This window comes from Notolepis coatsorum (assembly GCF_963971535.1).
Source record: "Notolepis coatsorum genome assembly, chromosome: 5".
Lineage (NCBI taxonomy): Eukaryota > Metazoa > Chordata > Actinopteri > Aulopiformes > Paralepididae > Notolepis > Notolepis coatsorum.
This window is the reverse complement of record NC_140169.1, coordinates 94,670,859-94,695,535: the sequence shown is the minus strand read 5'-3', so window position 1 is coordinate 94,695,535 and position 24,677 is coordinate 94,670,859. Positions and strand designations below refer to the sequence as shown.

The 24,677-nt window shown below is 41.9% G+C and overlaps 1 protein-coding gene across 1 annotated transcript in view; it reads left to right on the top strand.

Annotated features, from left to right (window-relative positions):
- scara5 (scavenger receptor class A, member 5 (putative)) overlaps positions 1-24,677 on the top strand; it is a gene marked incomplete at its 3' end in the record, with an annotated part of 446,945 nt that overhangs the window by 265,410 nt on the left and 156,858 nt on the right. Inside the window, exon 9 of the mRNA XM_084314185.1 lies at positions 19,766-19,873. Coding sequence (XP_084170311.1) covers positions 19,766-19,873 — 108 coding nt within the window. The remainder of the gene's footprint in view (positions 1-19,765; positions 19,874-24,677) is intronic.

The following is a 24,677-nucleotide window of genomic DNA, read 5'->3' as shown; positions in this document are numbered from 1 at the left end:
ACCACCAGACGGAGTGTGTACACAACACTCGCCCGACAATATGACCCGCTAGGATGTATTCTACCGTACACCACCAGGGCAAAAATGATTGTACGAGCATTGTGGGACAAGGACCAGGGCTGGGACGACCCCATTCCCGCACACCTTGCATCCACCTGGAGAGAGTGGGAGATGGAGCTCCACTCACTCCCAGGCGTTAATATGCGCCGAAGCTACTTCCCACCCACGGTGAGGCCAGAGACATGTAAAATGGACTTACACGTCTTCAGTGACGCCTCAGAGGTCGCATACGGATCAGTAGCCTACTTACGGGCCCAAGACCAGGGGGGAGAGATCTACACAGCATTTGTCCTCGCCCGCTCGAGAATAGCCCCACGCAAGCAACAATCTATCCCACGTCTAGAGCTCTGCGCAGCCCTAGCCGGAGCGCACCTAGCCACGCTCATCCAACGTGAGCTCACCATACCGGTGTCTAGAACAATCCTGTGGTCAGATTCCACGACGGTACTCGCCTGGATCAAATCGGACTCATGCAAGTACAAAGTCTTCGTGGGAGTCAGAGTCACCGAGATTCAAGACTTAACCGAAGAGTTAACCGGAGAAACAGAGTGGCGCTACGTTGATACAAAACAGAACCCAGCTGACGTCATCACCCGGGGGATGCCCCTGGATGACCTCACCCGTCGCAATGTCTACAGTGACGGCCCCGCATTCCTAAGACTCCCGGAAGGACAGTGGCCCATGCCTATCCCGAGGGAAGCAAGTCCAGAGGAGGTGGAAATTAAGAAGTCTGTGTTCTGTGGATTGAGCACCGTAGCCTCCACCGACCCTAACATAGACGATTGCACGTCCATAGAGAGTGCACAACAAAGAACATTCCTGCGGTACCACCCGGAGTGCAAGTCCCCCGCTGATATGTCAGCAGCTAACTACGAGGAAGCAGAATTGCTTCTACTGCAGCGAGCCCAGAGAGACTCGTTCCCCGATGAATTGGCCTGTCTACAGGGAGGAAAGCCCGTCCCATCCGACAGCAGGTTAATTCATCTGGCCCCCGAGAGCGACGCTCATACCCTCATCAGAGTGGGTGGTCGCCTACGCAGAGCCCCCAATCTACCGGATGACATTAAATACCCGATCGTATTGAACAGCCGACACAAGGTCACAGAGCTGATTATAAAGAAATACGATGAGGATGTACATCACGCAGGAGCAGAAAGAGTCTTCGCGGAAATCAGACGTCGTTACTGGATCCTACAAGGAAGAGAGGCGGTACGACGCTTCCAGCGAACATGTCTAGACTGCCGCAAGTGGCGCGCGCAGCCCAGCATACCAAGGATGGCTGACCTTCCTCCATGTCGCCTCCGAATCGGTGACAAGCCATTCCACTCAACGGGTATGGACTGCTTTGGCCCGCTGCACATAAAGAAAGGAAGAGGAACCGAGAAGCGGTGGGGTATTGTATTCAAATGCATGACCACCAGAGCGATACACATCGAGCTTCTCCCGACCATGAGCACAGACTCATTCCTTATGGCCTTCCGAAGATTCACATCACGGAAAGGAAGACCGTCTACCCTATTGTCCGATCATGGGACAAACTTCAAAGGCGGCGAAAGAGAGCTGAGAGAGAGCTTCCAAGCTATGGGCCCAGAACTTAAGACCCACCTCGCTCCAGCACAGGTTGATTTCCAATTCAACCCCCCAAACGCACCCCACTTCGGTGGCACTTGGGAACGAGAAGTGCGCTCCATAAAGACAGCCCTGTACGCAGTACTTGGGGCCCAGACTGTGGCGGAAGAAGTCCTAATGACAGTCTTCACGGAGATTGAGGGAGTACTTAACTCGAAGCCCCTCGGATATGTCTCCAGTGATGTGGCGGATATCGACCCAGTTACCCCCAACACACTCCTGATGGGGCGGCTAGATCCTGCATTACCCCAGACAATGTACCGGCCTGAAGAAGCGAACGGCCGAGGAATGTGGAGGTACAGCCAAGTATTAGCCGACAAGTTTTGGAACAGTTTCCTACTGCACTACCTACCGTCTCTACAGACCCGCCAGAAGTGGGTAAAGGAGAGAGACAATTTGACAGAAGGAACAGTCGTCATGATTATTGATCAATCACTGCCCAGAGCTATGTGGCCGGCCGGCCGCGTAAGCAAAGTGATCACCGGTGCCGACGGCAAGGTCCGAGCAGCTGAAGTGCTCGTCCAGGGTCGCACTTACACCCGTCCCGTGGCAAGGCTCATAGAACTGCCTCGACTCCCAGACACAATCGATGATGACCATGACCCTACAACCCTATGACTTTGTGAAGTTGACTGACCCCTACAGCAAACCCTTATGTGTAAATAGACAACGCGATTAATCTGTCTCTGTTTAACTGATTAGGTCTGGGACCTATTCAGGGGGTGGCTGTTGTGAAGGGCCAGATTAAACCGAATATATATATTTATTTATATATATATATTTAATTGTATTTGTATATTCTCTAATATTCCCTGATATCCCTTGTATATTCCTTGTACAATATGCATTGAATATCCATTCTAGCCTACTGAACATCCCATAATAGTCTCCATTCTACTATTGGTCGAGACCTTGGTGCCAGGCTGCCATACCCCTCAGACCCAGTTCAAACGTACCGCTCCACATGTACGAACAAGTCCTAGTTCCGCGTAGGAATCTGGCTACCGCACCACTAATGGGACTATTTGTTCATAGTGCGTATATATACTGCGCTACTAAAGTAGGACTTTCTTTTCAGTCCAGTTTCTTACCCTCCAATAGAGTCACAGACGTAAAGCCTCCCCGCGACGCCACGTGTGGGAGTAAGGCCAAGTTCGCCTACCATCGGTATTGAGACATCGTGTATATTGATATTTGAATAGTCATATTTGGCACTATATCGTCGAGTTGGACGTAGTCTATTAAGCTAATAATAGTCTGTTAATATATAGTGCTTCGTGCGGTGAGAATACTACCGTAGTCAGTACCCCATCGTTTCGGGCAGAGAACTGGCTGCTTACCCAGGGTGGTTGACCCCATGTGAAGCTGCACCCGAGGAGCCCCAGAGCCGACGAGCGAGTGGACCTGTATACCGGATTATTCTACCGACGACAGCCCGCCTTCCCAGGCACGGATTATGCTTTGTATACTTTGATTATTCCATGGATAAAGACCCCCGACACTGCCGTGTGTTGGAACCCCCCCCCCCTGGAGAGGACGCAAGGTGAGGAGACGCTCTGCAAGACGAGGTCGCTTCACGTCTCTCCCCCGTGGACCGGAGAGAGCCGGCCCACAAAGAGTCCACCTGCTTTCATCTGTGGTCCAAGGATCGCCGGCGCATTGAACGGCACTACAGTGGGTTCACCTGGGATACCCTTGGCCGGACGAGGCAGCCGGATTCTACCCCCCCTCCCCTCCTACTCCTGTCGGCTTACAAGCGACCGGATTAACCCCCATCTAGTGTATCTAGTATATAATCATTAAAGTATCATTGCTGTTATTCCTTAACTATTCCAGGTCGTATATTTACCACCTGCGCCTTCAGAGATTGGACATTCTCTATTGATATACCGACGAATACTCTTTGCCATAAAAGTGCATACTATTTCAATTCATAAATGTAATTAAGTGATTAAGTGCTTGTTCTACACACCATCGCTGTGTAGAAATAAAGACCTGTTTCGACTTCGTACATTTGTGTTGGATCCGTTTCATCTACGTGAGAGTGTTTATGATAATATATTTATGCCGTGTACTGGGTGGCCGAATATTAAGTACAAAGGTAGTGGTAGTAAGTATCATATCTAGTAATACAGTCAGGGAATTGTACCCCTCAGTTACATATACAAATAAAAATCCCCTACCCTTCCCTCCCACCGAGAGTCGTACAGGATTGTGTTCCATGAACACAACCTTTGCGTATGACTCTCTCCCTTGCACCACCGGATATCCCAGAATGATCCAATTATCCTTAACATTCCTATGTATACCATAGGATCTAACACTCTAAATTCTACCATAAGTAGAATGTCGACTGTGGCTTGGCCACTTACCCGTAAAAAATAAATAAATAAAAATTTAAATGAGATAAACTAAAAATAAAGACCAAAAATAAGCTTCAATTGTCATGCCTTAATCACTTACATTTTATATGAACTTGTAATTTATAGTAATTTATAGTAACCCATGAATAATATGAAGGTATTGAACTGAAGAGAGAGCCTCAATAAATCAGAGAGAGCGGATGAAAAAAAAAAAAAAAAAAAAAAAGGTAAAGGGAAGAGAACATTAACTTAGATCTTAAAAGAGCATTGCTATGCTTAAACATCTAAAGTATTAATTGGAGAAGTAGTGAAATTATTTCCCATTAATAAAAAACAATTTTTAAATACGTATATGCAGCATTTCCCCCGACCGGGGTGGGCGATGATCGTTGTGTAGAGTGATCTTTCAGCCGGCCGGCTATGATGGCTCTGTGGTTCTGCATCTAGATAGCTGTTGATTATTCCCCCGAGGGGCTTCTGGTAGAATGAATGACCACGTATTGCTGATATTCCAGAATGCTCCATATATCAAAGAATGCTTCGATGTTCTAGATTATTCCAATATGTCATTTTTACATTGTCTGAATGTTCCAGTATGTTCTGGAGTGTTCCAATCTTAAATCCAATATGTCCGCAATAATATACACGTCGGGGAAAGCATTCAAAAACTCTGAGCACGTAGGTCTCTCTGTCCCAAATCCTCGGTTATTAAAGGTTGTACTATATGGTGACCTTGCATAACTGAGATTTAAAAGGCCATTTATACACTATTCTGCTCCTGTTCAGACAGGAATTTGGCTGCATCTTCAGGCGAGTTGAGGAGAACCTTTGCTCCTTGTTTGTCGACGACGCGAAGTATTGCAGGGTATATTAGTAGGGGTCTGTATTTCCCCAGGTATAGTTGAGACATCACCGTCTTGAACTTGGCACGCAGTTCCACTACATCACGACAATAATCTTCAAAGCAGTGTATTGGTACCTCCATGTGTTTCAGATTGCCTTTCATCCTGCGAGTTTCACGCATAATCATTTCTTTTATTCTGACTTGGCGCAGTATAACTAATATCACTCTGGGCTTAGCGTTATTGCCAATGGAGCGGGGACCCAATCTGAAGCACTCATCCACCTCCGGTATTTTAGGAAGGATTCCTGTTCCCAAGATTTTCTGTAATTCTGTGGCAAACTCTTCAGGGTTTTCACATCTCACTGATTCGTCCAGACCGACAATACGAATATTCAGCCTGCGTTTTTGATATTCCATCTCGAATATTTTGGCTTTCTGTTCTTTATTGATTCGCGTGAGCTCCAACGTTATTTGGAACGTTAATAAGGATTTTTTCTACGCCCTCCACCCCAGTTAAGCATCCATCAAGTGAGTCATAGAAGCCACTGTGTTCTGGTGGTCTATAGATTGTGCCTATTAGTACTGATTTTGCCCTTTCAAATAAGATTTCAATCCATACAGTTTCAATCTCGTCATGGTTAAGGTCAGTAAGGTTGCTGAATTTGGTATCTTTGTGTATATACACACAGACACCACCTCCATACTGGTTCCTATCCCTCCTGACGATTGAATAGTCCTTGATTTCTATCTCTGGATCCTGAACAGATGAGTCAAGTTTTGTTTCTGTGAAACATAATATATTAGCCTTACCGTTTAAAAACAAATGTCTGATTTCAGCCAGTTTGGGTTTCAAGCTGTTTATGTTTAAGTGAAATATGTGAAGTCCATTTGAGTTTGTTATTTCATTAATGTCATCAAGTTCAAAGTGATTTTCCACTGTGGTGTGTGGTTGATCTTGTGGCGGGAGGGGGGGATGGGGTCCTGTGTTCATTGATGTTAGGAGGGGGGATGGGAATGATCCTTTGTCCTCTGCTGGTGTGTTTGGTCGGTGTGAAAGCCTGCGACGTGGGGGGGGGGGGCTGGTTGCTGTCCTCAGATGTGTCTGGAGGCCCTCCGTTGTGGGGGAGGGGGGGTGGGTCTGTCCTTTGTCCTGGCCCGGGTAGCCTACCTGGCCTGGCGGGGCTAGCCGAGTCAACCAGCGGGTCCCTGGTGATCTCGTCCCGCGCTGATCTGTGTCCCATATTTACAAGCTCTCTCCCTCTCGCCTCTCGGCTCCTCTGCATGGGCTTCGGTGAGGGGATGTCGCCGCCTGCTGGTCGGTTGGTGCATCTGCTGTCTGTAGTGGAAGCTGCGTTGATGTTGTTGACGCTGTCGTCGGCCGGCGACGGTGTGAGGATGAGCTGTTGCTTCTTCGCCTGTTGGCGTGTTAAAACAGGTCCTGGGTTCTGATGGATGTCTCCAGACAGGAGCAAATACAATAAAAACATTGATTTTCTATCAAAATTGCCTGTCGGGGGTTGTTTCTTTCTTTCGGGATTCGCCGTCAACAGCCTGTGAATAGTTGCCGCTCCAATAGCCGGATGTTTCCTCTCCGAGCCATTCAACAGGTAAAAGTCACAATGGGACTGTAGATTTTCGTTTTTGTTGCTTTCCATGGGAACAGCAAGAGCTGGATATTCTGCGACCGTTCATGTCGAGAGCCGGAAGTGACTCGAAGCTGACGGCAGTGGTGTCATTTCAGTAAAAGGCAAGGTATGGCGAGGATGGAGCGGGGGGGGGGGGGGGTGAAGGGCAAGCATTTTTAGTATAGAAATGTGTCAACAGACTAAAGCAGGGAACCACAATATTTTGCATACGAATTATGCAGAATGTAATATCATAACTGTCTATTACTTTTCTTGCAATTGAGCCAATTTTCCTTAGGTACGGTTTTGAGGTGTGTTCAACAGAATGTAGTATCAAAAACACATTCACAAAAAGTATGGGTTACTGAATGCTGAACTGCACTATTATAATCACTAAGCCAGACCTTACCTGTGTCCCTGTATCACTTGTCTCTGCTGCCCTTTGATTAAAAAACGTCCCTACAGTAAGTCCATTTTCCTATTTTTTTTGGGCATATTTCAGTTAGTCACAGTAAAAGTCACCTAGTAAAAGTGAGATAATTGACAATATCAAAACATGCTAGGGCTGTACCGAATAGTTCGAAGCTTCGTTCATAATGTTGACATTCGAATTCTAAATCAACATAAAAAATTGTAAAAAAAAAAAAAATCTTTTATCCAAAGAGACTTACAAGTTCTGCACGACAAGTCATCAGGAATGGCACAACTCTATCAGCTGAGTGTACATACAGAGTTAAGCAAAAAAAGGCATATAAAATCACACAGCGTATAAAATCATAACAATAAGACAAGTGAGGATGACAACTCATTAAAACATGTACAACTTGATTGACAATGGTTGCCCAGATAGCAAAAAATGAGTGAATCAACGTTGAAATAGGGTTCAGCAGAAATATTGAATCTATGTTGAAGCCTGACATCTAAATTATATAGATCGTTGTCTATGACCCTAACGTTGAATCAACGTTAGGTGTCAACCATAGCTGATACTATATCAATGTTGATTCAACCATCATCTAAATGGTAATATACATGCACATTTTAGTTGATTTTATATTGAATCAATGTTAGACATCAATGTTTATTCACCCATAATCTAAATGGTAATCTACATGCACATTTTAGTTGATTTTATATTGAATCAATGTTAGACATCAATGTTTATTCAACCATAATCTAAATGGTACTCTACTTGTACATTTGTAACTTGTACATCTACTTGTAACTTGTAAAGTTAAGGAATCAATACTGATTAATGTACATTTTACATTAAAATATTGCTGCTGATATGTATACATCATAACATTACATGTTTTTTTCCTGCTGTTAAACACACTATTGTTAAATAAATAATAATAAAATTCTTATATGACCATATTTCCAAAAATGTGTGAACAAAAATGACAACATGGCTTTTAAAATGAATTTTTTTTTTCTAGGGTATGAGAACTTCCAGTGACTAAAACTTTACAAAAAACAAATAACAGACCTTATAACAGGCTTTCATTAACAATATAGCCACTGCCAGAATAGTGACACACATATTGTGTGTGGTGAGCACACGCATTCATGCACAACGAAGACAAGATTGCAATCATTTTAACTATAAATTTATGAGCTCAAAGTATGAGCTCACTACTGACTGAAATGTCCAACAAAAAGCATCAATTGTCAAATAATATTGATCACATTAACTAGACTAGATGTTTGAGGAAATTAGAAAGGGAACAACAACTTAACCCTTGTGTCTGATCAGATTCGTATTTGTTTGATAACTTTGCAGTGATGAGCCAACATGATATGTGGCATAATCTTTTAATTATCTTGTATTTTTTTTTTTACTCTTCATAAATTGTTTATTCAACTTCAGCCCGATCATAACCACCACATATTCTTTTTTTTGTCATATTTAACAACTCTTTTCAGAAAAGTGGGAGTATTTCATTACAAAAATATAAAAAATGGTTATGATCAGGGCTGAAGTTGAATAAAATATTTATGGAAAAGAAAGTGGGAAATTATTTCAACATAATCTTTTTATGGAGTTTTTCAATTTAGTCCCCTAATAAGAGTATAATACTTTCGTTTTCAGACACAAGGGTTAAATATAAACAATGGCATAGGATTTGAATTTAAACACAGTGGAGCTTAGATGATCTACAGTTGTCCACGACTTATCCTCCAAGGCATCTGCTATATAATAATCTTCAGATTTACTTAAGTGTTATTAGTAGGTTACAGCAGTAAGCATTAGTTTGCTCAGTCAATTATGGCCAATTCGTTTTATATTGTTTAATACAGTTAAATAAATAGATAAATGAAAAGCAATTTTTTTTGGATTACCCCCCCCCCCCCCCCCCCCCCTTGTACCGAAAATAATACCGAACCATGTCTTCAAAACCGAGGTACGTACCGAACCGTAGATTTTGTGTACCGTTACACCCCTAATGTTTCTATAACTCTCTCCCATATAACTCTCTCCCATACCCTTAACACCAACCGCTGAAGTGCCCTTGAGCAAGGCACTAAACCCCAAACTGCTCCAGTGGAGTTGCTCAGTGGCCAACAGTGTCAGACTGTGGTTGTACTGGGGCCTAACAAAATGAATAGTTGGTTTCAGGTTGGTTGTCAGTTTGGCCATGGGTAGGTAGGGAATTTTTTTTTTATTTTTTTTTTTATTATTCTTTCCCACGGCGACTATGGATAGGGAATTTCTTTATTTAATTAACATGTTCACAACAACATGGATGCATGTACTCTGCCAGCATGTTTAATATCCATAATACTAAATGTTTGACTAAGATTTCTATGAAACTTTATTAAAAAAAAAAAAAAAAAAAAAACGTTTTTTTTCTTTTTTTTCTTTTTTTTTCTAAAAACTCATAAAATATATTGGGTCGCACCTAAATCGGCAGGGTCGGTCGGCAACCTGAAACCAACTATTAATTTTGTTAGGCCTGGGCAGCTCCCAGGTGTGAATGGAACTCTGTGAATGTGAAGCAGGGCGTAGCTGAAAAAGAGCATCTGTGCTCAGCGAACCTACCCTGGGTAAATAAAGGTTAAAATTAAAAATTAAAAAAATAAACACTGCAAGAACAGGCTGAAGCATAAGTCATTCAAGTAGATGCCGTCCATGGAAGAACAGTGTCCAGGGTAATTCCTTGTACTGTATGAACCAGGGAAACAGTGTGCTGGGGTACCCCAAGTTTGACTCTGGTTCGCTTGACAATTAAGTTTGGGTCACTTCGGTTCCAAGAACAGGCTGAAGCAGCATATTCAAGTAGATGCCGTCCATGGAAGAACAGTGTCCATCAGGGTAATTCCTTGTACTGTATGAACCAGGGAAACAGTGTGTGCTGTGCTGTGCTGGGGTAGCTGTGCTGTGCTGGGGTACCCTAAGTTTGACTCTGGTTCGCTTGACAATTAAGTTTGGGTCACTTCGGTTCCAAGAACAGGCTGAAGCAGCATAAGTCATTCAAGTAGATGCCAGGGTAATTCCTTGTACTGTATGAACCAGGGAAACAGTGTGTGTGTGCTGTGCTGTGCTGGGGTACCCTAAGTTTGACTCTGGTTCGCTTGACTTAAGTTTGGGTCACTTCGGTTCCTTGAGATGCCTCCCTCCCGGTCTGGCGCATAACGAAGCCACTTCTTGACAGTTTCGCTGTAGTCCTGGTCGGTCAGCTTGGGGTCAAACTGTCGAGCAGCAGCTGATAGACACAAAAATAAAAAAAGGGAGGAAGAGAGGTGGGTGAGATGATGTACGATGATAAGAGCACCCGGCCCTCACTTCACACAAGTGCGATTTTTTTTAATCACTCAATTACTCACTCTGTAGGTCTACAGTAACAAGCTACAGTCAGCATCCAGTTAGACTGGACAGGAAAGAGAATTAAGCAATCGCCTAGCCCAGGGGTGGCCAACCAGTCAGAGACTAAGAGCCACAAAAAAATTACTGTGGTACCACAAAGAGCCACACCATATACCAGCGTTTCTCAACCTTTTTTTTCAGTCACGACACCCTTCATGTGTTTATAGGTCTCACCCTCTGGCCTCTGAAGTTGCTAATGTCTTTTTTATTTGGGCCTCACAGGGTTAAAAGTACCCTGTGAGACCCACGGTTGCAAAATTACAAAATCACTTTTAGCCATTTAAAAAAATAATGTTTATTTAAAAAATGTTAAAGGGGAACTATTTTACTATTTCTTTCACTATTTGGGCACTTTTACACAATTCCTGTGAGTCTATGGAACACCTAGGTTTTTTTCAAAAAAAATGCATTGTTTTGTATTTCTAATCAAGTACTAAAAACCGCATTTTTCTACCTCAAGATCTTAAGCCGTTTTGAGGCTGGGCTCCAACCACTGTGTGGCCTGGTGCCAACTGCCACATCAACTGCCACATTATTATGCAGCTGAGAAATCTCTGACATCACAGATATGCACATTTTCAGATGACTCAGTTCAGTGAGGGTGAATATTGTGAGAGGAGAATTGGAAGAATTCGCCAATATGAGAATTAGAGACATATATCCTATTAATATAAGTCCACATAGCTAAGAAACAATGGTAAACACTGAAAAAAGCCATTTATAAGATAGTTCCCCTTTAAGCACATGTATAGTCAATTGGTCCTGTTGTTCAGCCTCACAATGCTATTTGATAGTAAATGTGTTTATATGTCCCACCCTCTGGCCTCTGAAGTTGCTAATTTCTTTTTAATTTGGGCCTCACAGGGTTAACCTCTTAAGCCCGAGATATACAGTAAAAGTGTATATTTTCAGCATTATGTTTGTTTACCAATTATTTTAACTGTTATTAGTGAAATATAAGATTATAGAAATCTCAGGGCATTGAGTCGGAAACCGGCGCATATTGACAGGAGGAAGTGGCACAGCCAAAAGTGAGTGTAGTCTTTTGAAGGAAGAGACTCAGGGCTTTCAAATTTCGAAAAACTACCCTACCCAGCTCACACCAGCCCCTGTCAATCATCTGACTTCTGGATTTACTTTTTAATTTCTCTTATTTTTTGGGATTATCTCCCACAAACCTGAACGTTATTGCCATAAAACAGAACGCAGTTAGTTTCTCTACCTTTCTGTGAACGTCTTGCAAAAAACGGTGTTGCAATATGATGAAGAATGGTGGAGAAATTTACATTATAAAAAAGATGGCAGAATTCAGTACTGTATCTACAAAACCTTCTGTTTAATCATCTTCCCTTTATTCATTTGCTTAGATTTTTCAGGTCTGGTCAATTTTAGCATGGTGTTATTTACAGTCAAAGATCTTTTTTTTTTAAATAGAATTGATATTCTCCTTTGGTTCATTACAATTTACTCAAGCCTAGTAACAGACACACTATTTCTGACACTGATCCATATATGTCCCTACATGTAGATTCAGATACCAAGAACATGCAAATGGACCATTTAAAAAAAAAATTGTAAATGTTTATTCTACGTCCTTATGGAATGAGTGACATAAAAAAAAAAAAAAAAGTAAAAAAAAAAGTAAAAAAAGTAAAAAAAAATTTAAAAAAAATGTTTTTTTTTTTTTTTTTTTTTTTTTTTTTTTTTTATGGATGGAAGAGCCGCACATTGACGGGCAAAGAGCCGCATGCGGCTCGCGAGCCGCGGGTTGGCCACCCCTGGCCTAGCCTGACACCATCTAGGCAATACAATGTGTATCCATGCACCTCTAAAGCTCAATTACATTGTCCATTTCTTATAGGTTGCACTTTCATCACTTTATTCCAACATAACACTTTTTTTTTAAGTTTTTGCAACAGCATAATTATATTCTGAATCACCAGCATCACCAGCATCACCACCTCACTACCTAAACTTAACCTATGAAGTAGTTTGCAGGGGAGGAAGCTCACCAAACATGCAGGCTTGTAGTGTGGTGTGCTTGAATGGCTTCTTGCTTTCTGAACAACGCTTGTCTTTCTTTCCAGCCCAGTTGAACCCACTGGCCAGGGCGTTGGTCATAGCAGTTTTCAACATCAGTCTGATCAGGTTCTCTGAATTGGTGCCTCCTACCAAAGCCAGGCGAGAAATCTAAATCAGAGAGAAGAAAATGAAGGCCCTGCGTTAGAAACAGCATAACGTTTATTTTATGAACACAGAGCAACCAACTTGTTTATACACACACTTTATGCATGCACTGATATTCCAGCCCATGCCAGTCATTAGGTTTAACCACATTAACCCTCCTGTCCATATGTAAACGGTATATTTGAACAATTTCAAAACGTTTCATAAATAGCAAATATACAAGCTCTAACACGTTTTGAACTAGAAAGTGCTAAACACATTTTTCCCCTGAACAAGACCACACTGAAACGATCTACATTTGATAAATGAATGCAGTTCAATAAATTACCATCTTTTGACGGACTGATTGCTCCATCAGTAATGATTCTGCCTCATTGAAGTCTTGTTCACTGGCGATTGGCAGCTGGAAGGGGAGCATAGTGGTTGTGGTGGCCACGCCGTGTCCCCTGGTCCCACCAGATATGTTGCCCTCAGCCAACTCGGTCTTGATGAACTGCACATCTCTCGATAGATCCTTCACCACGACAAGTAATTCAGCCAGCATTGAATTATTCTTCTGGATGGTAAGGTCTTCAGAAGAAGAGTTAAAATCATTAAGTGAGAAATAAAAATAAGCAGCAAATCACACGAGGAATTACACCATGTCCAATAGACTTGCCTTTCATAAGCTGCCCGTCATCGCCGGCCATCTGTCTACGCTGTGAAACACCAGATGGGGTGTTGTAGTTCTCTAAAGAGTGATGGTTTGTCCTTGAATTAGCAGCAACAATTAACTTATAATCAGTGAGGATAGCCTGCTCTGTCTCTCTCAGTAATTTGTTGACTCTACGTCTTTTAGCCCGAGAATAAGATGACATAGTGATGAGGTGCTGTAGTCAATGTAATGGTACATACATTGTGCTATTTACTTGGCTAGAACAGGTCTTTGCTTCAATTGCTGCAACGTGCGGCTTCTTGAAACTGGTACGTGATTCTGGAAAAAGAAAGAAAAAAGGGGGGAGGGTCCTGATTAATGTGCTGCATTGCAATGTGCAGGGTGAAACGCTTGCATAATTCTACATTTTGATCAATATCAAGAGAGTCCATTATTATATTATTGTTATATTGTTCATTAGAAAATACCATGCATATAACCAAACGTCTAACTATATAGTCAATGTAATGGTACATAAATTGTGGTATTTACTTGGCTAGAACAGGTCTTTGCTTCAATTGCTGCAACGTGCGGCTTCTTGAAACTGGTACGTGATTCTGGAAAAAGAAAGAAAAAAGTGGGGAGACATAAATGTCATCATGTGTATGTCATAAATGTCACTATGAATTGAAAATGGGGGACCCTGATGTAAACGAGACAAAAACGTCTTTCTCTGGTCTGCATCCCCTTAACAATTGTGTGTATTGAGCCATACTGTATTGTACCCCTTCTGCAATCTGTTAAATAAAGTTTTCATTCATTCATTCAACATTAGCAGGACCAGTGGCACGCCAAACAGCCTGCAAACTACCTGGCGTTCTATCGCCATGCTCTAAGACAAACTCTAACCTTAACCAACTTCGAAAGAGTGCCTAAGCTTAAAGTGGAGATGAAGCAGTGAGCAATGTGATCCTAGTTTGTTTGTTGTGTACCTTGTGTAAGACAGGGTTCTATAATCAAATGTGAAATCTATCTTATTTGTCTGAAAAATATAATATAATATCCCTGTTTTCAACATGGGCGCCGCCATTTTGTTGCTGACGTCATGGCTGACGTCATGCCGTGGGTTGGGTGTATACACTCTGGTTAGCTGCCTATTGAATGGGTCAGTCAGCAAATAAAATGTTGCCTACAAAACAACGGGACCGCGGTGGTTCTGTTTGTATTGCTCCTGGCTGTTCAAACTAATTTTACCATGTGAGAGAGAGGAAAGTTGGTTAATTTCCACAAACTACCAGTGAAAAAAACAGTGTTGTTGACATGTTGGCTCGGGCTGGCTGCACTCAGGCGGCGCGACCAGCCTGTTGGACAGGGAAGGAGGATCTGCAGAGAACACTTCATTGCCTCGGATTATGTTGTTGGGGTGGGATGTTTGTCCAGAAGACCACTAATCAGCTGAAGCCGGATGCGGTTCCCTCGGTCTTCGACAGACAGACCGGCGTTAGCTCTCGGGAGCGATCGCTAGCTAGTTGGCACCAGCCGGGGCCCGGCGTTAGCTCTCGCTAGCTAGTTAGCGTTAGCAACCGGAGCGTCGCGGAGCATTCAGCCTGCTGGCTACCTAGACCCACTTCAACCAGCGTCGCGGAGCATTCAGCCTGCTGGCTACACAGCTTGTCGGTGTGCTGGAGCCTCTGCAAGCTAACGGTAGCTGGCTCCAGGCTCCAGCACAACGACAAGCTGTGTAGCCAGCAGGCTGAATGCTCCGCGACGCTCCGGTTGCTAACGCTAACTAGCTAGCGAGAGCTAACGCCGGGCCCCGGCTGGTGCCAACTAGCTAGCGATCGCTCCCGAGAGCTAACGCCGGTCTGTCTGTCGAAGACCGAGGGAACCGCGTCCGGCTTCAGCTGATTAGTGGTCTTCTGGACAAACATCCCACCCCAACAACATAATCCGAGGCAATGAAGTGTTCTCTGCAGATCCTCCTTCCCTGTCCAACAGGCTGGTCGCGCCGCCTGAGTGCAGCCAGCCCGAGCCAACATGTCAACAACACTGTTTTTTTCACTGGTAGTTTGTGGAAATTAACCAACTTTCCTCTCTCTCACATGGTAAAATTAGTTTGAACAGCCAGGAGCAATACAAACAGAACCACCGCGGTCCCGTTGTTTTGTAGGCAACATTTTATTTGCTGACTGACCCATTCACTATAGGCAGCTAACCAGAGTGTATACACCCAACCCACGGTATGACGTCAGCAACAAAATGGCCGCGCCCATAATGCTAAATGCTTCAGAAATGTACACAACAAATCGTTTTTTCTTAGAAACTGCTTATTTTTATAACGTGACTTCTTCTGTGGCTTATCTAAATACTAATGTGATGCTATGAATATGTATTTATCGCACTGCTTCATTTCCACTTTAAAGGGGAGATGAAGCATATAGCGATATAAACATAGTCATAGCATCAAATTAGTATTTAGATAAGCCACAGAAAAAAATCACGTTATAAAAATAAGCAATAGACACAATATTTCTGACAATGTGAATACATTCCCTGAGGTCCATAGATGTCCCTAGATACCAATAATATGCAAATGGTCTTTCGATTTTGATTACTATTATTGTGAAATAATAATTAAATGTGAAATATTGCTATGTTATTGTGAGATTACAAAATCTGATGTGATATTACAGAGGATTTTGATTACAGCATTTTATTGTGAAATAATAATTAAATTATGTGAAATCAAAGGATACTGTATGAATGTCACTGTAATATGACACTCATAACAGAATTAGTTATCAATAACCTACCTGTATAAATGTTAAAAGTTGTTGCAAATATGCTTTCCCCTCATAAATATACCACTATACATTAATTTCTTATATTAGTTTTAAAATGACCATTTAACAGTTTAACCTGTTCCACCCCAGGTGAAAATCAGTAAAAATGTATACCTAGGTAAATGGAATATTGCTCCACTTCTACAAGGGCTATTTGCATATTCTTGGTATCTAGGAACATCTATGGACCTCAATGAATGTATTCTCAGTGTCAGAAATATTGTGTCTATTACTAGGCTTGCTTAAATTCTGATGAAACAAAGGAAAATATGAATTATGATTTTTCTTTTCATCTTTGACAGTGAATAAAACCATGATAATAATGACCAAACTTAAAAAACTGTGTACAAAAGATCTAAGGACATTAATAAAGGGAATATGATCAAATTGAAGGTTTTGTATATACAGTACTGAATTCTCCCATCCGGACCAATGCAATTTGAAATATTATTATAGAATATAGAATATATGCTTATACATTACCTTATTATAGCCAATTCGCACATTTATATATATATACATATAGTATCTTTCAAATGGCCGAGTTCAATTTGGATATAGTATCACCAAGCGTGCATAATAACATATACTGATATTTAATGTAATCGACTGTACTTTTTTATTTCTCCCACAGTGTAATCATTTTGTAACTAATTTCAGATCTAATTATTCCTACATGATTACAATAGTGTGGAGAAACTGACTGCGTTTCAATATTTGTCAAAAACGTTACCTTTTGTAGCTTATTATCGCGAATCATAACAATTATTGATATGTTTCATTCAGAACGCCGAACTTTGAACGACCATAGCGGACCACAGGAAGTGTAGTTTGGTGAAATTTCAACACTGGCAGATAGCTAGCGAGGTCCTCTTGAAAATGGCCGCAAAAAGATTCCAATTCTGATCGTTCAACATTTTCATTTCCGCTTCCGGGTCAAAAACGCGAGTTGAAAAAAAAACGTAAAATGATATAAACTCACTTTTAACCTATTGCTAAACTATTGCCAACCTAACGTTTTACATTCTACATGTATTTGTGACATAGTAGTGATAATAATACTTGAAAACGTTTGATTTTAAAAACGTTAATTCAATGTTGCCAGGTATCAACGTTAACTCCCGGAACGATAGCCAGTTAGCCGGGAGCTAACGTTGATACCTGGCTGGTGCTAACTAACTGGCTATCGTTCCGGGAGCTAACGTTGATACCTGGCCTCTTATATTCTTATATGCAACAGGTGGATATCACTAAACACCAAAATCAAGAAACATTATAGCTAACTGCTAACGCTACTAGCTAAATTAGCTTCAGCTAGCAGGCATGCATAACTGTTAATATAATATTCTCTACCATGTAAAAACGAACACGGCACTACTCCACTGGCGTTTGCAATCGAAAGCATACATACAACATACAACATACAACATAATCGACATTATTGCCATGCAGTACTCACCATGCAGAGAGACAATGGAGACATGAGGTAGCTAGCTGCCAGGAAGCTGCCGCACAGGTGCATTCTGGGAGGCGGGGCACAAGTGCAGTGCAGTCTGGGTGATGAGACAATGACGACAGCATACGTTGAGCAGCAGCCATACGTTGATTCAACATTTATTAGATATTGGCATTTCAATCATTAAAATGCAACCACAAAACAATATTGATTCAATGATATGTTTTCAACATTACTCAATTGCTTTAGCGGTTAATGGGTGATTCAACATCAATCGTCGACCTTAACCAAAAATCAAGCATTGTGACCATAAATCAACATTGAATTAACACCTTTTGCTATCTGGGTGGAGATCAAGGTTTTAAACTCTGCAACAGAAGAATCTCAAGCTTTAAAGGACTGTTGGAGCTCATTCCATGAACAAATACCAGTGTTTGCTGCACCTCTCCATCAGCGAGGACCAACCAACCTTCTCATAAAGGACACAGTGTTCTATCATTAGAGATTAATCTGAGGGCAGGGTGTTATACATAGTCCAAGGAGTTAAGGGTTGAGGCCGCAGCATGCCTATAAATTACATCACCATAGTCCAGGACTGATAAGAAAACTGCTTCGACAACTCTCGTCCTACTAATCAAAGGAAAGCCGGTTCCGTTTCTGTATAGGAAACTTGGAGGCAAGGTTGTCCACATGGAATTTAAATGTAAATTTCTCATCGAGCCACACACCAACATATTTATATTCAGTGACTCTCTCAATGCTAGAACCACTTAGGGTAGATATGTGTAAACCATCATATTCAATGTTTCTGGCTCAAGAAAACAGCATCAATTTAGTTTTACTAGCATTACTAGCGCATTTACTAGCTCATTAGCTAATTATGGCACATTTACATTGATGTGGAAACTGAAGATGTTGATTAATGTGCACTGTCCCTGGGTAAAAAATATATAAATAAATAACTTAAGAACCAATTTAAGTTGAATAAGTGCTTCCTGGAGGGTAATAAAGGAAAGTTGTAAGTTCTCAATGACCAATTGTACAGAGTCAGCAATACAATACACTATCATCTGCATACAGATGGGCTTGACAACCATTCAGTGAAGACACAATATCATTAATATAAATAGTGAAGAGGACAGGACCTAGAATTGAACTATGTGGCACACCTTTAGTTATTGATAAAAATTTTGATCGGGCATAACCCCACTTTATACACTGACGTCTCCCTGACAGATAATCTTGGAACCAATCATATGCATTTCTATCCAAACCAATAGTAGCTAATAATTTTTAGAGGAAAAGGTGATCTACTGTATGAAACGCTTTTGAGAGATCAATAAAGAGGTCAGCACAGTGTTTCTTCTTGTCTAAAGCGGATATTATATCATTAGTAACTAAAGAGATGGCTGATAATGTGCTATGATTGGCTCTGAACCTGGATTGGTGTGGGCTTAGTAAATAGTGATTTGAGAGAAAGGACTTAAGTTGATTATTCACTAAAGACTCCAAGACTTTCGCTAAGCAGGGTAACTTGGAGATAGGATGGTAGTTGTTTAGATAATCTCTTACACCACCTTTATGTAACGGGTTCACATGGGCAGATTTCCAGACACTAGGGAATCTTCCTGTTGCGATAGAAAGATAAAAAATATGCGTCAATTGCTCTGTAATTAAAGAAGCAGCCACTTTTAGAAAAAGTCCAAATTATCCTCACCAGTAGAGGTCCTGGGATCTATGGATTGGAGATTGGAGATTGTCTAATACTTCATCATGTAAAAAGAGACTGAAGGAGAATTGACAGGGTGTGATCCACGGAACTCACACAATCAGTGTCTACTGTACAGTATATCAACATTAAGATCAAGTCTGATATATTCTCTTTCATTCTCTCGATATATTATCTTACTAATATAAGCGGGTATTGAATTAGAGGTCTTGTTTTTCTCTTAAGTTGACTGCTTTCCAAAACTGAGGGACTTAATTGTAATTAGGTCTCCTGTCTCTTCCTGGTTGCCATTGACTGGATAAAGACAGCAGAGGTTTTGAGTACTTTATTATCTAAAGATGGTAAGTTAGAGTGTTGTGTTCTGTGCTCTAAGCACTGATGAGGTAATATAGTGAAATAGGAACCGTGCCCGAGACAGAGATAAAGACTGATGTTTTGGCCAAGGAGCGGACTATCGTTTTTAAGCGACTAAAGCAAGCCATATACCCTGTTTACTGAAATCCATTGTGTGTGTGTGTGTGGTTCAGGGTTTTCAGGGGAAAAAGGCATGCCAGGTCCTCGGGGGATGGAGGGGTCGGTGGGGGTCAACGGCACCCTGGGAGAGAGAGGAGACCGGGGCCCCGCTGGGCCAAGAGGTATGTCTGTGTTCTCTCTGTGTGTGTGTGTGTGTGTCTCTCTCTCTCTCTCTCGCTCTCTCTCGCTCTCTCTCGCTCTCTCTCGCTCTCTCTCTCTCTCTCTCTCTCTCTCTCTCTCTCTCTCTCTCTCTCGCTCTCTCGCTCTCTCTTTCTCTCTCTCTCTCTCTCTCTCTCTCTCTCTCTCTATGTATGTCTCTCTTTCTCTCTGTTTCTCTCTCTCATTACCATATCATATCACAATTTGTTATGACTTTGTTTTTCCACAATAGTTATTATAGTTTGTGTGTGTGATATCACTTCATAATGTCACTTACATTAAACCGTTAAACTGTCCATCTGTCTCTACCTCCTCCAGTAGCCAGTCCATCAGGTTAGTCAGACATGGTTTCTTGGTCTGGCTCTGGACTCCAGCACATTGGATTTGAAATGGAACAATAATTATGACATTACTCTTGTTTTTCCCTGTGGCTACGTTCTGTGTTTGATTGATGATCCTTGGCTGTTTTGTGTGTGTGTGTGTGTGTGCGTGTGCGTGTGCGCGCGTACAGGGTGTGGAAACATGTTCCCAACAGATAATCTATCTATGAGGTTAAAAGCCAACATCATTCTCCAGAGTCAGACTAGAGGATAGATACCAATGTCCTCTCTCTCTGCATTCAGTAGAAAGCTATCCGGCTGCAAGCTAGCCTAGTTTAGCACAAATTTATGGAAATGGATACGGACCCGCTAGCCTAGCTGTTGGCCAAAAACACCTTTCCAGGAGTTTTAAGCTAGGGTAGTGGTCCGTATCTGCTTCCATTAATTTGTGCTAAGCTAGGCTAGCTTGCAGCCGGTTATCTTTCTACTGAACGCAATTGGTAACCATCTTCTTCTTGTTGTCTTGACTCTGGCGAAGACGGTAAGCACATTTCCCATAATGTTGGCGTGTTCCTTTAAAGCAACAAATAGCTTTATAGTACAGATTTTTGTTGGGGTGGTGAGGGCCCTTTATTATTCTGCAGGCTCTGGATTTGTACCTCCTGTTGTATAAGTCCTGCAGGGGTGGTAGTGCAATACCCGTAGTATGCTCTTCTGAGCGCACTACTCTCTGTAGAGCCTTCCTGTCCTTGGCAGTGCAGTTGCCAAACCAGGCAGTGATGTTCCCAGTCAGGATGCTCTCCACAGCGCCAGAGTAGAAGGACCGGAGTATCTTCCCTGATACTCTGAATTTCCTGAGTTGTCTTAGGTGGTAGAGGCGCTGCTTCGCCTTTTTTTAACAGTGTCCCCTGCTGTATTCTCTTCAAATCCACCATCAGCACCTTGGTCTTACCACTCGCGTATCACTGCACGATTTCCTCGCATTAACACTTTGGATGCCACACCCGAGGTTTCTCGGGTTTACCCCCCGCGGGTTGAATGCCCACGCCCGAGAATATTCATTTTTTTTTATTTATTTTTTTATTAGCGATCTGAAATCATATTGCATCAAGCGAGCCTACCGTTGGATATCCAGTCACCCCAGGCTCTCAGATGTGAAAAAAGCGCCCCCTATCGTCTCCCAGATGGTAAATCACCCTTTTGGATTGGACTCAATGAAAGTGAATGGGAGAAATGATTTCTGACTCCACATTTTACGTCTCACTCACGCAGCCGGCATCGACTGGCATCACTCCGGAGCTTGAAGAGCAGCGGGATTATGTGTTCTACTGTACACACGGTGGATCAATACAATTATCGATTTTTTCGACTGGTGATCAGGAATTGGAATAATCCATTTGGATACCATCCGACCTCAGGTAAGGAATCTATGTTATCAGTCTTAGGATAATCAGACTCGTTTTCACGGATATAAAAGCGTTTCCCCTATATGTGATATAGCTGTTTTGACTGTAAAAGCCATCAGGAAATAAGAGCAGCGATTATCAGCGCGCGACACGAGCGTGCGTGCGCACACATATACTATCGATCATCTAGCGTTTATTTGAAAACTATTCATAAATAGGCCGACAAATGACAACGTTCTAGAATATTCCAGTAAAAGGCGATTATCATAGAATGGGTTGTTTTTTCCGTGGAAACGAGTGATTTTCAAAATGCTATCAAACGGAAATGAAGCGATAAAAAAACAATCTGCCATGACAATGTTGACTGGAAAATGAGTCTTTGATAAGCGACGGTCAGATTAGACACATAGCCATAATTTAAAACATAGATTAGGCGATATTAAGTTAACATTGGAGTGGATTTGGGCATTCAAGGGGGTAAAAAGGAAAACACGGACTGGCTCTCAAAGTGTTAATAACCGCCGGGTTTCCGACTCAATGCGCTGAGATTTATAAACTCATATTTATTCATTGGTAAACAAACGTACTGCAGAAAATATACACTTTGACTGCTGTTTTGATAGGGTTAGGGTCTTTACTCTTGGCTACATTTGACAGCTTGGTATATTTGGTACTGGACCGCTGTGGCTTAAGGGGTTAAAATGACTGTTTTAACTGTGTATAATAAGAGCAACAGTTCCCACACGGTTCATGAATGTAAACACCCTCGAGTTGAAGCTGAGAGTCTGACCTTTGACTGCAGCGTCGTCATTCCATTTCAAACCCAGTGTGCGGTAGTAGACTAGGGCTGTCCCCGACTAAGGATTTGGATGGTCGACTATGATTGGCCAAAATTTGCCGTTAGTCGACTATTGGTCGACCAAAAAATATATATAATAAAAAAAGTATAATATTTTTAAATTTAATTATTATTATTTATTTTTATTTTTTATCATTCCATTTGGGCTGTGGGGGGTGCTTAATGTCTGAAGGAGTCGACTGAAGGCTTCTTGTCCTCTGCAAAAGCATGCAATTGGTCCACTGATGGATACATCTTGATATTTGTCTAGTCTATAGTGTGTTCATTAGATGGGTGAAATCCTCTTTCAGTGCCTCTGTGCCTGTTTTCGTAGGCAATTAGCCTCTGGTATGCGTGCCATTAGCGTTAGCCACGCTTTTTTATATATATTAGACTAAGAGGTTGGCCAGTCGACTACGGCTCCTTTCGACCGATTAGTCGACTAATCGACTTATAGGGGTCAGCCCTAACAGAGACAAAACAAACTAAAAGACTGCACTGTATATCTCTGGTCCACTGTGATGTCTAAAGAGGAAGTAACGATTCTCCAGTATTGGTCACATGGTTGCTCCATCTCTGTCTCTATACAGTATGTGCCTCAGTCCACGAGAACTCCCGACAGTTTATTGATTTGAATCTCCCCATGTCCACACTGTCAACACGGAGCTCCTCTCCGAGCCAAAGATACATTTCCGAGTTGAGCGGAAGGCTAGTGGCACGTAGTCCCACCGTCAGTATGCACTCCTAAAACTAAACTTGTTAACCCTCTAAAGCTGAGTGTTGCGCTCACGAGACACTAGACACTTATATGTTTTGCAAAACATTAAATATCTTTGGAACCGTGTGATAAAGACTAGCTTTATTGTATCTGAAATTGAAAGTGTATCTCTCCGTCGCCCCCCACAGGCTGACTAGCGGAAGTAAGGCCTAGAATCTTGACATATCTATATTTCTCTCTTTCCTAATGCAGGCTGCATCTAATTTGCATATATATTGATCTGTCAATGAGCTTTTAGTCGGGAGGACCAATGGAAAATGTGTCTCTATACTTCAGCCGTCAGTCAGACACACGCTGGTTTTATAACAAAATGGCAAAAAGACACGACAAGAGGTATAATAATGAGCATTGGAACTTGTTGTGGATGTTGAGGATGATCCAGAAAATATAAATTAAAAGGACTCTGGAACAGTGATGATGACGATCATCGTAAAGGATTAGATGCTATGGTTTGAAGTAGCCTACCGATTTCAATTTCAATTGATTTGACAATATATATTATATTGTGCAGCTTGAATGAAAATCTAATTTCAATGGAGGTTCAAAACACCTAAATATAACCGTTATGTCAAATATTGTATGTTCACACAAAGGCAATGTATGATGGTGACTTGCCACTGCACCAGAAATACAGTTCCCCTGAATCATAAAAGGTATAACGCTTGATACTGACTCAAAGAATAAGCTCAGAATTGGCAAAAATCGAAAAATATATAACACTATATCCAGGCTATCTTGGTCTATGTCGCTTTAGAGGGTTAAAACAGGATGTGTAATTTCTAACTGAACACACAAAGTAGTTAAAGGAACATGCCGACATTATGGGAAATGTTACTGCTTATCGTCTTCTCCAGAGTACAAATGAATGGAAGCAGATACGGACCGCTAGGGAGAGGTGGTTCTGGCCAACAGCTAGGCTAGTTGGTCCCTATCCGCTTTGAAGAAACTTTCAAAAATCGTTGCGACCCATAGCGTTTTTTTCCCCCTTAGTGTGCGATTATAATGTGTTCTGCCAAACATCTTCCCTGCGCCGGTACAGAGCTAAACCTAGTGTGGTGTTATATAGGTCTGGCTGTGTGAGACTACTTAAAACAAGCAGACTTACATTTGTATTACTGTTATTGACACAAACAAGACAGCCTGTGTTACTTTAACACATCTAACAAACGCTCCGACCACTGGAGGTCTGGTGATCTTTACATTCCAATGCAGCGCCTCAGAGACTGCTTGGCAATTGGTCAATTTCACAGCCAATCATACAGTCTTTGGCCAATCCCAGGGACACAAGGGAGTCCCTCGACTCAATACAAATACAGGAACACTTTTTGAGATGGATATTTTAAAACCTGTGGGAGAAGGGAACAGTTCAGAACTGCGGTCAGAGTTTGTTTTGTGGCCGCAGTCTCCCTGGCCAGCTGGCGTTTT